The 13,846-nt window shown below is 44.3% G+C and overlaps 1 protein-coding gene across 16 annotated transcripts in view; it reads left to right on the top strand.

Moving 5' to 3' along the window:
* The first annotated feature begins 1,027 nt into the window (after window positions 1–1,027).
* Window positions 1,028–13,846, top strand: part of UPF3A (UPF3A regulator of nonsense mediated mRNA decay) — a 64,178-nt gene continuing 51,359 nt past the window's right edge. For 6 of the 16 annotated variants that reach the window (XR_009559781.1, XM_060288030.1, XM_060288022.1 and 3 more), the window contains exons 1-7: window positions 1,030–1,300; window positions 2,004–2,110; window positions 3,740–3,846; window positions 5,027–5,125; window positions 5,260–5,370; window positions 8,651–8,706; window positions 8,796–8,954. Coding sequence is in view for 15 of the 16 variants with exons in the window: in XM_060288030.1 (XP_060144013.1) it covers window positions 1,094–1,300; window positions 2,004–2,110; window positions 3,740–3,846; window positions 5,027–5,125; window positions 5,260–5,370; window positions 8,651–8,706; window positions 8,796–8,954 (846 nt within the window). In the remaining variant the exon portion in view is untranslated. Of the gene's footprint in view, window positions 1,301–2,003; window positions 2,111–3,739; window positions 3,847–5,026; window positions 5,126–5,259; window positions 5,371–8,650; window positions 8,707–8,795; window positions 8,955–13,846 lie in introns of all 16 variants that reach the window. The other 10 variants (XM_060288024.1, XM_060288033.1, XM_060288034.1 and 7 more) reach the window with 3 other exon arrangements.

Consider the following 13,846-nt stretch of genomic DNA (forward strand, 5'->3'; position numbering starts at 1 on the left):
GCCCTGTTTTTTTCTTTTACATCTTTATTGGAGTATAATTGCTTTACAATGATGTGTTAGTTTCTGCTTATAACAAAGTGAATCAGTTATACATATACATATGTTTCCATATCTCTTCCCTCTTGCGTCTCCCTCCCACCCTCCCTATCCCACCCCTATAGGTGGTCACTAAAGCACCGAGCTGATCTCCCTGCGCTATGCGGCTGCTTCCCACTAGCTGTCTGTTTTATGTTTGGTAGTGTATACATGTCCATGCCATAAATGCTGGAGAATGTGTGGAGATAAGGCCCTATTTTGAGTGCCGTGAGTCTGAGCTACTCCAGTCCTTGCCACCTGAGTCCTAGGGACCGTCGAAGTGAGGCTTCTTTCTCTGCGGCCAATTTCTTCTCTCAACTCTGGGGCATTTATTCTACTCCGCAGAGGAAAGCCATGTACTGATCTGTGCTGTTTGTCAATCGCTTGCTTTTTCCTGAATGTAATTGCTACTCTCTGATGAAACGTTCAGATTTCCTTGGAAAAGACTAAATAGCTGTAAACACTTTATTAAGCATGTGTATGTCATTCTCTGGGATGTTTAGCCAAACGGCCAGCTCTTCTCGGTGGGAAAGAGATCCAGCCCTGCACAGCCCAATTCAAGGCTCCCGCTTGAGCCAAGTCCTCAGGTCCCGAATTTCCCGCTGACTCGCTCCTGGGCGAGGCCGCCAAGCCCCCGTCCACCCCCAGACCCTTCTAAGTCGGGCTGCAAGGAGACCAGGGCATGGGCCCCGAGCTGACCGCTGCTCTCGGGGCCGCCCCCGCAGGGCCAGGGCCCGCCCTCGGCAGCCCAGCTCCAGCTTCAGGTCCTGGCCCCGCATACGCCCCCCCACCCCCGCCCCCTCGTCCAGGAGCCGAACGTCCCTCCCCACGCGCGTCCCCGGGCCCCGGACGGGCGCGGCAACGGAAGTCGGAGTACGGGAGAGGGATGCGGAACTGCAGCCAGGGACGGGGGAGGGGGCGTGCGGCCTCTGAACAGTGGGGACTGGGTGGGGCGGCCCAGTCCTCGCGAGATTTCGGCCCTGACGAGAGGCTGAAGCGGCTCGGCGGCGGGTCTGGGATGCGCTCGCAGAAGGAGGGAGAGGGGGGCCCAGGGTTGCCCGTTACTACGCGGGGTCCGAGCGGGAAGGAGAAGCCGTCGCCCACAGAAAGCCACTTCCGCCGGGAGTCTCAGCGGCGGGAGCCTGAAGCGCCAGTAGCCTGGTCCTCCGGCTGTGGGGGCGGTGCAGTCGAACCTCGCGAGGAAAAGAGGACGGTCCTCAGCAAGGTGGGGGCGGGGCGGTGTGAGGGGCGGGGCCGAAGGTGCGGTATCCCTGCGCTCCGGGGCGGAGCCGCGGGCGCTTCAGCACCGCGGACAGCGGCCGGGCCGCGCTGCGCTGCCCCCGCGGCGTCTGGGCTGCTAGGGCGCCCTTGACGCGATCTTCTCTGGCTTTGGAGGAAGAAAAGTCACTTCAGCCTGTAGGTGTTTCCCGTCGAGGCTGGGACGCTGGGCTTACCAGTGCCGGGCAGTAGCCTTCCACGTTGCCGAGGGTCCGGTCCGGTCCAGGGGAGACGGCGCAGCCGGGAGAGCAGAGCCCGTGGCGCTGGAGTGGACGCGGGTGGACCCTGCGGGCGGGAGGCGGAAGGTGCTGCTGTGGATGTTGCCCTGCAGGTACCTTACCTCCTGGTAGGGAGCGTGGAGGCGGGCACATACCAACAGTTATCTGGTTTTAATGAAAAGATTTTATGAAAAACGGCTGCTATGCCCAGCCTTTTCTGACCTCACCGATCCCTTTTACATTATTCAGCCCTTGTTATTCTTTTGACAGCCATGTTCTCCATGCATATGTTCCTTAATCTTTACTAAAATGCGTGTTTCTGCTGGACTCCTGAGTTAGATTTTACTCTGAGCATAAACACAGGTGACCAAGCTTTCAGGTAAGCTTAATACAGTACTAGCGAAAGGAAACCCAGCCAGCGTTTCTCCCCAGGTGGTCATCCGGCGGCTTCCTCCCAGCCTCACCAAGGAGCAGCTGGAACAGCAGCTTCACCCCCTTCCTGCACACGATTACTTCGGGCTCTTTACTGCTGATCTCAGGTGAGAAGATTTTACCAACGTTACGAGGCTGAGAGGGAATTCCCTGGTGGCCTAATGGTTAGGACTCGGAGCCCGGGTTCAACCCCTGGTTGGGGAACTAAGGTCTCACCAGCTGTGCGGCATGGCCAAAAAAAAAAAGGCTGAGAGGTTTTGTCAGTTGATGGTAAAGGAATATAGATAATAGAAGCCATCTCTGTTTCCATCTTCGTTCCCACATATATGCGGAAATCAGTGCAGGCCTTTATTTCTGCACGTTATTTCTAAGTAGGCAGATAATTAAATTTACCTAAAATAGATTTGAAGATCTCCGTACCACCACCATAGCCTAAAAAGGAAAGCAGTCTAACAACGTATTAATTTTTTTATTTTGGATATCACTAAACCTTACTTCATATAACCTTTTAAAGTAAATTGTATTAAGATATAAGAAAGAAAAGTGAATAAATAATAGATGTATAACCTAATGAATTTTTACAAGTGAACACACCCATGTAACTAAGACCAGATAAAGAGGCAGAATATTCCAGACCCCAGCAGCCCCTAGTGTTCCCTTCTATCACTGACATCCCCACCCTCAACCCACGCCCACTAAGTTATATCTTTTTCAGTTACCTTTTACAGCTTGGTAGGAAGATGTTTCTGACAATAATTTAACACTTCAAAATCTCCTTTTTATTAAAAAAGAGAGCAGACCTCAAGTTAGCCCAACAGATGACAGTTCAGCTAGAATTTGGTGATTTTCACTATGTGATTTCTTATTATCTTTATTATTCTTTTTCTCTTCAATATCATGAGTTCTCATTTATGGTAGCCATTATAAACTTTCCTTTTGAATAAATACATTTAAGTAAAAAAATGTCAGTTCGGTCAAAGAAAAATATCACAGGTAAATGTAGATTTGGTTAAAAAAAAACACAACATAAACATGATTTTTTGAAATGACTAAAGTTTAGGAAAACTAGTACAGTTACAGGAGGTCAGGCACTGGACTCAGAGTGACTCAGATTGGAATCCCAGTCCCACCATTTTACTAACTGCTCCCTCTGTGAGCACCTAATTTCTCTGAGCCTCAGTGTTCTCATCTGTGAAATGGGGTTGAAAGTTCCCACCTATGAAGGACATTGGTAGCTGTGAGCTAGAGGGGAAAGGCTTAGTTCTTCTGTAGATCCTATGCCATGTGCTACAATAAATACCCTTTTAAGATACCTAAATGTGTTCTCTAAATCAGTAAAGGAGCTCATTTACAATACAACATTTCCTCCTCTGAATGAATCGTGACTAGGTTGTATTGCAGTCATGATATGTGATTAGGGATGATCTTTGAATAACCTTGCCTTTGATTTTCTACCTCTGAGCACCAGTATTTTAACCCTGGCTCTGTGCAGTAGAAAAACCAACCTAAAGTGTCTCTCCCAAATCATTAAAAAGATCTCGGTTAATATTTTGTTCGTTTTTGGTTTATTTGCTAAAGAATATCCAGATTGCTGTAATTAACTGACAAATGGTTCTTTGGCATAAAGGTTTTATCTGAAGTAGTTTGTTGTATCCAGAAAAGAAGAAAAAAAAAAAAGACAAAATTAAAAGAAGTCTTAAGTTTTTTACTGTTTTCATTGTTATCTCTTTTTTCAGTCTTTATCCTCATCTCTATTCAAGAGCATACATTAATTTTAGAAATCCTGATGACATCCTGCTTTTTAGAGATCGTTTTGATGGATATATCTTCATTGACAGTAAAGGTTGGGTCATTGGCTTTTTAAACTCTTTATTGTAATATCTAAGTACATTAATTAAGTTTTGCTGGATGTTTGTGAATTTTAATTGAGTCCTTAGATGCTAATCTAAAATAAATTCATAAATTTTGAGTATGTGATTGTGATTATGGGTTTATGTTAAAAATTAAAATTACATATAAACCAAAGAATTAATAGCAATTTTGTGTAGTAGTGACAGCCTAGTTAGGTATCATCATCAGAGAGTGAAGTTTTTCACATAAATGAGTTTTCTGGATAAGTGAACTTTTTACTCTTTTACGTTCCCAAAGTAAATTATTTTATCCTGGTACTATGTACTAGGCATCATGGATGCAGCACTGAAAATGGAGCAGACATTGTCCCTGTCTGTCTGAAGCCCTGCTCTCCTCCTGGTTCTTGACTTTATTCTGAGTAGTTGAGGATAAAATAAATACTCAAAAGTGTCTTCCAGATACATGAGAGTTAAAGTATCATAGCCCTCTGGCAAATGTGAAAGCGATCACTCAGCGGGTTTGGCAGCAGGGTGGAAGTGTTCCCTCTCTCCGTGAGGCAGATGCTGTCTGCGAGCGTTTCTGTGTGTCTGTTCCCCGCCACCCCTACATAACAACAGAGTCAGCTTCAAGTGACTTTCATTCTAGATTTTTCTATATGAAGCAAACCTTACCTGGATATCATGAACACCCTTTGAAACCCTCTCTTTTAGCTGAGTGTCTCTTGTAAACAGAGTCATTTCCTTGAACTCATATACCAGATTGATAATTAAATTAACCTTTTAAAATTAAAAAATGTAAGATGTTACTAGGACACCTATTGAAAGGTATTCCAAAATAAACTCTTTGGTGGGAGAGCGATAAGGTTTATTGAGGTAGAAATTACATATGGTAAAAAAAACCACTTTAAGGTATACGGTTTAAAGAATTTTGAATGTATTCAGTCATGTAACCACAACTACAATATGAGGAATTGTGTTATTTAGTAAATAAGTGCTCATCCTTTGTTTAAATCTGGAGTTTGATGTGCTAAGATTACTGTTACTTGAAAGTATAATTATATTTTAAACAGTAATATTGTCAATGCTATGCTCAGTGCTTAAGTAAGCTAGACTATTGTTTTAAAATGAATACAGAATTTCAGAATGGCTTTTGTAATTTGTTTCCTGTTAAAGGCCTAGAATATCCTGCAGTGGTAGAATTTGCTCCATTCCAGAAGACAGCCAAAAAGAAGCTAAAGAAAAAAGACACCCAAGCTGGAAGCATTGAAGATGGTGAGTCCTTTTTCAAATGCTGGATTGTGAAACTGCATTAAACACATTGGTCAAATTAAACACATTGGTCAAATATAATTTCTCTCCCTATATGGGGAAGAATATATTTATTTTCTTTCTATCTTAATATACAGATCCAGAATATAAGAAGTTTTTAGAAACTTACTGTGTGGAGGAGGAGAAAACTAATGCCAATCCTGAAACTCTTCTGGGGGACATAGAGGCAAAGACAAGAGAACTTATTGGTCTGTTTTGCTCATTTTTTTCCTCTTTATTGAGATATGTATTTATAGAGTATATATTTGTTTTTCCTTTTTCATGATTATTATAGAAAATTGACACATGTGACAGGCTTGGCAGAAATACAGAGTATTTCCCAGTTTTGACAAAAGGAAAAGGGTAGCAGGATGGTAACTTGGGAAAATATTTCTGAGCATCTGTTGATGGAGGGAGAACACCTGAGTTTTCAGTTACAGTCACTTTGTTTCAAAGTTATGACGCTTCTGAATGAGCAGTAGAGAAGACATTGGAGTGCTGTGTGCCGGGCTGCATCAGGTAAGCTTATGTCTCAAAGTTGAAGTCAGTCATCTTTGCAAAGAGCAGTCATAGAAAGGAGATGCTTTGCTTAAGTATGCGGTCATCTTGCTGTTGTTCAAAAAACTATCAAGGCCCCTGAGCGAGTGAGGCAGATGAGTGGATAAGCCCAGCCAGAGCACAGAATCTGGTTTGAATCAGGCCTTCAACCCTCTAGCCCCAAGTGGAATATTTTGGAAATGGCTCTCTCCTAGCAGCATTCCCCCAGAACTCAAGAGTAGACGTGAAACTCCTTTCTCTATCAGGCAACCTGTTTGTCTCTCCCAAACATGCTTGTAAGTGTCTCCCTTCCTGCCTCTGCCGGGGCTGGGGCCTCACCGTGCAGCCCGGTGCCCCTCCCACCTGTTCTGCCCTCCCTTCCCCATGCCTACCTCCTGCTCACCCACCAAGACTTACAGGACAGAGTGGTTACGCTGTTGATAATTTATCTTCTTATTTGTCTGTCTCTCTCTGCATTAACTCTCCTCTCACTTTGTCTCTCCACCCCCCAAGAGAACTGTATTTTTGTCTTTGTAGTCTTAGCATGTAATTGCTTGAACAAGTTTAGGTATTTGAGTAAATTAATAAAACAAGGTTAACATTAGTGAAGCGTTCTTCGTTAGTCTAGTAATGAAGTTCTGTATTTTATAAGAGGTGATTCAATGTGAGGCTCGAAGGATCTTTAATCACTAAAGTATTTATGGAGATGTGCTTAGCACATGTTGACTGGGTACCGACTCTGAGCCTGGGCACGGGGACAGCACTGGAACAGGACACACAGGCTTCTGCCCTCATGCAGCTGCCCTCCTACTGGGGCGACTGCAGCAAACACATGCAGAAATGCTCAAGCCAGAGTACTTCCGCTTGTGATAAGTGCCACAGACGTAATGGAATAGAATAATGGGATAGAGAGAGAGGCCCCTCTGAGACTGTATTTGAGCCGAGACCAGCTGGGCCAAGAGATGGAAGAAGGGGGAACTGCAAACACAAGGGCTGGAGGCTGGAGCTCTGGGCCTGCAGGAGCGGGGCGCACGCCTGTGTGCTTGGCACGTGGTGGGCAAGGAGCAGAGTGGCTGGAGAGGTGGGACCACAGCATGATGGGCTGGATTTTATTTGAGGGACAGCTGGGGACCGAGGGAGTGATGTGGTCTGATTGATTTTTTTTCCCCGTCACTCTGGTTGCTCCATAAGATGGAGAAGCTGGGCTCTGGTTAGGAGGCCCTCGCTGTCGTCAGGGAAGGCTGCTTGAACGAGAGCGGCAGAGTCAGCATGTGTTCTGGAGGTTGAACTGACCAGACCGGCTGAGGACTGGGTGTGAGGATAAGAAAGCAGAAAGGATGAAAGCCTCCGGGAGCCTGACTTGAGCAGATCAGTGGGTTATGGCACCAGGACTGACGTGGGGAGGAAACAATATTGAGGGCAAATCGTGATTTCACTGTAGAACATGATAAATTTCAGAAGAGTTAAACGAAGCAGCAAATTAGAAATTATTTACAGAACTCACCCTCCTCGTCTTGTTTCTTTACTGCTTCTTCTTAAATGCCCTTGTACAGGGCCGCTGCAGGGAAGTAGCAAGATCTTCCACTTCTGGGCAGTTGTTAGATATCCACTTGCTGATCACACACACATCCCCCACCAGAGTCCAGCCACCCTCCTGCAGAGGAGGGACGAGCCTGTCCTCTCCCGTTCCCAGCATCTCGCCCAGTGCTTGGTGCACAGTAGGTGCACCGTAATTGTTTACTGAATGAATAAATGTGACTTAGAATCCACTAGCCCAGGACGAGCCTGTAGAACTGTGACTCCTCTTTCTGCCTATTTAAATTTAGTCTTAATCAGGCAATTCGTGGCAAATGCCTTTTTCTTTTCTTAGATTTTGACCTTTAGTGGATTCTTATGGTCAAGGCTGAGCAGTGTGGGTTAAATGCAAATGTTAGTTCACTCTGAAGTTGCAGATTAGTGCAGGCATATCAGGGTCTTCAGAGCGCGGACAGACCTGGGCTCAGGTCCCAGCTCTGAGACTTAGCAGCCGTGGGACCGGCTTCCTCATACGTGGTTGTCGCCAAGCCTAGTAAGCGAGAACGGTTCTACTGTTGGTTAAATCAGTGTTGTACTGCGTGGTTGTGCATCTTGTATTTAGTAAATGATACACTTTTATGGCTTGTAAAGCACTTTCTTATACAGGGTCCTATTTACCCACCACATCAGTCCTTTGGGGGAGCAAGGCGGGTGTTTGTAAGGAAGGAGGGAAGGCGGGTGGAGCCTCAGCATCGGCTCCCCAGCCCCACCCGGGTAGGTCTCAGCTCTGCCCTAGTTGACAAGCCCAGAACCACCGCCGTACAGGGCAAAGTCCTCACGCCTCTCCAGCCCCGCCCTGACCCCATGGGTGCCAACATCTGTGGGTGCTTAAGTCCCCTGTGTAAAATGGCATTATATTTGCACGCAGCTTACCCACATCCTACTGTATACGGTAAGTCATGTCCAGATTACTTGTAATACCTGATACACTGTGAATGCTATGGAAATAGTTGCCACTGAGTTGCAAAGTCAAAGTTTTGCTTTTTAGAACTTTCTGGAATTTTTCTTCCCATATATTTTTGATCCACAGTTGGTTGAATCTGCGGATGTGGAACCAGTGGATGCGGAGGGCCGTCTGTATATAAATACGTTATAACGTTGGGGAAGTTTAATGTATTGTTCTCATTTTGCCGTTTTGCTTTGTACATTTTTGTGAGTAATGTATGGGACTCCCTTAAGACTCAGGAATTAAATGCCTAGTGTGTATAAGTCTGTCAGTGCCTCCAAATTACTTGACTTTATAGTGATAGAGTAGGAAAGTTTTAAAATGATATAGTCTTCCCTTAATTATTTTAAAGATTAAATTGAAAGCAAGTATTTAAAATAAAGAAATCTTATTTTAGAGTTAAACACTACATTGTAATTTTTGTATTTTAGCTAGAAGAACCACACCTCTTTTGGAGTATATTAAAAGTAGAAAATTAGAAAAGCAGGTAGGTCTGGCCTTTTACCCAGTGAATAGCCTTCTTGTTCCCATCATGTCTGTGCAGACAGTTTATACACATACTTTCCACATCTTTAGAGAATTCGAGAAGAAAAGCGAGAAGAACGGAGGAGGAGGGAGTTGGAAAGGAAGCGCTTACGGGAAGAAGAGATAAGAAGGAGAAGGGAAGAGGAGAGACGTAAGGGGAGAGCAGCGGAAAAACAGCAGAAAACTGCTGAGAAAGAAGTAAGGAGGAAGGTAATTTTGAGGAGACATTTCATTTCTTTTTTCCAAAAATGGTTCAACCTTTTCGGTATTTTAGCTCTTCAGAACTTGCAGAACATTTTCATTAGTGTAGTCTTTCACAATTATAGTTCTTTTTCTCTATTCTATGACAGTGGTTCTCAGATGGTGTTCCCTGAGCCCCAGGCTTTCTTGAGCTTGCTGTGTTTGGGGGACCACATGGGTGGAAGCGTGGGCGAGGACCAGGCTCCTGGGTGTGGCAGAAGCACTTCACGCAGAGGAGCCCACATTTAAATGTCGTAGGCTGGGCTTCTGCTTATATTTGCCTTTCAAGAGAGATTTCCTAACTAAAACACGACACATTTGAAACCCGCTGGCTTCGTGTCTACTGGCCTTTCTTCATGCCGACGGACTCAGAGAACTGGGTTGTATCATTTCTTTTGTGGTAGCAGCAATGGTTTCTACATCTCTTGCCCAATTTTCCCTTTGACTGATGCATTCATTTATGAGGGTGGTTTAATTCCCACAGAGGGAATTATCCTCTATGTAAAATTTATTGCCTAAATTGGGGTCAGCCCCTACCTTCTTAGTATTCTGCTCAGATGACTTTAAGCCTAGATTTCAACCGCATGTGAATCTTACCTCTTCCACAAAGGGTTTAAGGTGCCTTTTAGGGATTCGTTAACATTGTATAATATAAAGGAAAAAAATGGAAGGTCAGGACTTGAGGGAACAGAGGCAGAAAGGAAAGGATAGGGAAGAGACCACAGTTGCCGTAGTTGAGCCATAGATTCGTTTCTGATATGCTCAGCAGTCAAAAACAGAAAAGTTGATCAGAAACGTAGTTTTCACTATCCATGAGGAGAAAACATGCCATTTCTTCAAGGAAAGCAAAGCTTTTTCTAGGCCTTTGCTTCTAAAACAGTGTCTCCCGTAGGTGGTCCTGTGGGGTTCACTAGCAATGGAGGGGACTTCTTAACCATATTCCTGTGACACACACAGCCATCTGTATCGATCAGAACTGACTGGGCTATGCTGCAGTAAAAATAGTCTCAAGGTCTCATTGGTTTCGTGCAGCTAAGGTTCTCTTCTTGTTCACATTACGTGTCCATTGTGCATTGCTCATCATAGCCATTCAGTGAGCCAAGCTGACGAGGGTCCGTCTTGCATTTGCTTCCGCAGTCGTTATGAAGTGGAAGGAGGTGTGTAACACAGCAGGTTGCACACTGGTTCTTAAACCTTCCACACAGAAGTGGCAGGTCCCATGTGCCCACATTCCACTGGCCAAAACGCGGTGCACGTCCCCACCTACTCTCAAGCTGAGGGACATTGCAAGTGCTAGGAGGAAAACCTGGAATAGCTGATGAACAGCACTAATGAATAACATAACCTCTGAAGACTGTTGCTTGAAGTGGCTCTTTTTAAGTTCAAGGATTTGCTGAAAAACTCAACCTGATGGAAGGTGTGGGCCAGGTCATGCTGCTGCAGCACGTTTCCTGCAAGATAAAGCCTCAGCGGGCAAGATGAGGATGAGTAGGTAGCCGTTTGACCCGCAAGGAGTCAGCCAGAGTGGGTTCCTTCATTCTGGCTTTGATGACAATTGTTACAGATCCATGTAGTTTTAAAATCTCATAATCTGTTAGTAACATTGATGAAATTGAGGAGCCCAGTCAAGATTATTAAATGAAGATCGTCCATCCCACCTCTGCCAGGACATGGACCTAATAATGGGCGTAGCCAGGGTGTCCCTCTGGAAATAACTCTGAGACTGTTCTCTGTTTGTCCATGTGGTTTAAGTATGAACACAGTTCTTCATAACAAAAGTGTAGCAGATATACTTCCTATAACAATCATATGTAGTCTCAACAGTATAAACTAACAGCCCTTGAAAGATAATAAAATGAAACCTTAATATTACGGGAAGGCCTTTGTCATCTTGGAAAGACAGCTCTGTCATGACCAGGGGGCAAGTAGGTATCCATCTACAGGTATGCAAATATTGTCTAACCTTTTCCTTTACCTTTCTCAGCAAAGAATAATAGCACCTAATGCTTTATATTCTGAAAAGCATTTTTGTCAATAGCTTTGAGAGTTTTTCAAGAAGAGTCATTAAAACGTGTAGCCTACAATTTTGCCTATAATTTTAAGTAAGACTTACAGTATTTGGAATATAGCATTTTATTTTTACATGTTTGAATATGGAATTAGAATCCAAAATAAACCAAAGACATAAAAGCAAATGATGTCAAAAAGTAACTGTGGGGCTCTTCATACAGAAACAAAGAAACCAACACAAACTGTGGGGCTCTTCATGCAGAAACAAAGAAACCAAGTAACTGTGGGGCTCTTCATACAGAAACAAAGAAACCAACACAGGCACAGCAAGAGAAAGGCTTAGTCTTACTGAATCTGGTAAAACAGAATCCTGGTGGCAGCTTAGACCCCAGTGACGTGGGCCGCCCACAGCTCTGTCCTTCGAGTGTCTGGTGTTCTGACCTGACAGTACATATTTGACTCCCAGGGTGGCCTTTAGTGAGCATCTGTGCTCAATTTGGGGATCTCTGACCTAAGATTCATCTAGAGAATTCAAATTAAAAAAAAAAAGAAGAAAACCTAAAAAATAAAACCTGTAAAAAAAACCCAAAAGAATTTGTATTAATACCCTAAAAGTAGAGAGGCAGAGAGAGGTCCTCGTGGCTGTTGTTAACAGTAAAGAAGAATGATTCAAGGAGAGCCACCCAGTGGTTTATTTTCCTCTGAGACTTGAGAACTAAGCAGTGAGCTCAAGTTGAAGTAGGAAGTCAGGTTACCAAAGTCACAAGTAAAATTCCCGAATACTGTATATAAATTGTAGGCTATAAATACTGTTACCTGAAAGAGTTGTGCGATCCTTTCCACGAAGCTCTTTAGAAACAGATGTGTGTGTGAGATAGGTTACACGCATGTAGAACAAGCATAGATGTGGGCTGCACGGGGACACTTGGCCTGACCGCCCCCCCCCACCGGCTCCCCTCGCAGGGAGCTTCCCCCCCACCAGACTCACGCCCTCTCATGAGTAGCCCCCCCCCCACTGTCTGGTCCCTGCCTTCCCTGACCCCCTTGAGAAACCATTCCCCCTCCTCCCCTGCCCCACACCTCATTGTCCTTTTAGTCTGTTTATCATGTGTTTGTAGCGTTTCATACCACCTGAGATTATCTGGTTCACGGTTTTCTATTTTTGTCACTGTGTATACCGTCCTCCCACCCCCATGGCCACCACCGCCTTGGCAAGACTATCAAGTGTGAGTCCTTAATTGTGGGCACTTGTCTCTTACCCACAACTGCGTTCCTAGCCCTGAGCCCAGGGACTTTACCCCAGTTCATGGCACACAGCTGCTAAAACCCTTGTAATCTCTGGAGTGACAGGAGTGTTCTCTGTATGCTAATGAGCTGACAGGTGGCTGGGACCCTGGATAGCTTCAGGATGGGAGCTGCTCATCAGAAAGACCAGGCGTGATTATAGCATTGGAACCTCCAGCCCCATCCCCACCTCTGAAGAGGGAAAGGGTTGGAGATTGAGTTCAGTCACCCATGGCCAGAGGTTTAATCAATGATGCCTGTGTAACGGCGTCTCCATAAAAGTCCCTGAAGCGTGGGGTTTGAAGAGCATCCCAGCTGGTAAACACACGTATCCCACTGCCAAGGGGGTGGAGCCGAGAGAGCCCTGTGCATCTCTCCATCGGGCTGTGCCTGATTTGTATCCTTTATAATAAACCAGTAATAGTAAGTAAAGCACTTCCCTAAGTTCCATGAGTCAGTCTCATTCAAGAACCCCCTGAATTTATAGCCGGCCAGTCAGAAGTACTGGTGACAACCTGGGACTTGCAACTGGCCTCTGAAGTGGGGACAGTCCTGTGGGATCTGACATCAATTCCAGGTGGATAGTGTCAGAACTGGGTTGAGTCATGGGACACCCAGCCTGTGCTGGACAGCTGGGGAGGTGGTGTTGGAAAAAGCTTTGGCTTCAGAAATATTGTAAAAACAGTTCATAGGTGCACTAAATTATTTGTTGGATGGATGGAGACTTATACTGTTGCACTGCCCTGTGGTTTGCATATATTAATTTTTTAATTAAAAAAAGATACACTGTTGTCTGAAAGGATCCCCCACAGGCAGGGAACATAGTCCACTGATGAGAAGCAGCTGGCAGCGTTTGCCTGACGGTCCATGTTTCATCCTTAAATGGACTCGTTTAGTCTAGGTGTATCTGTGTGTAGTTTTTGTCTGCTGCAACTTACATAAGTTCACTTTTATAAGTGAGAACAAAATTCTCACAAGTAGACTTCGGTTCATGTTCTACAAACTGACTGTACCTGTGGTACTTAAAGTTCAAAGAGCAGGAACAGGGAGGAAGAGGCCTAATTTCATACCTAAACGAACGTATCATAGGAACCTTCTAAATCTGTTTCAAGAAAGAGAGTAATAGGTGTTTTTAAAACTATTCTCAGTCATTAATATAAAGCCATCCTTTAAAAAAATTTTTTTCCTTATTACTGAAGTAATACATGTTCATTTTAGAAAAACTGGAACCTGTAGATGAAAGGAAAGAAAATAATTTCATTTCTGCCAACTAAAAATAATAACTCTTAACACAGCGTTGCAAGCCTTTTAGAGGTTTTTCTATGTGTGTGAATGAACATGCAAATAGAAATTGGATCATTCCACTTTGTAACATTCTTTTCTTTGTTAATGTAATATCTTTTTTATCACATTATCCTAAATTGTTTTTCATAACTAGAAAGTATTTCATTGAAAGAATGTTCCCCTGTGTATTTAACCAAAAACCTGTTCATTGGACCTTTAGCTTATGTTTTTTTGCTATTCAAACGTTTGGGCTCAATGTTGGTGTATATTTTAAATTATTTATT

Source organism: Globicephala melas, chromosome 18 (assembly GCF_963455315.2).
Source record: "Globicephala melas chromosome 18, mGloMel1.2, whole genome shotgun sequence".
Taxonomy (NCBI): Eukaryota; Metazoa; Chordata; class Mammalia; order Artiodactyla; family Delphinidae; genus Globicephala; species Globicephala melas.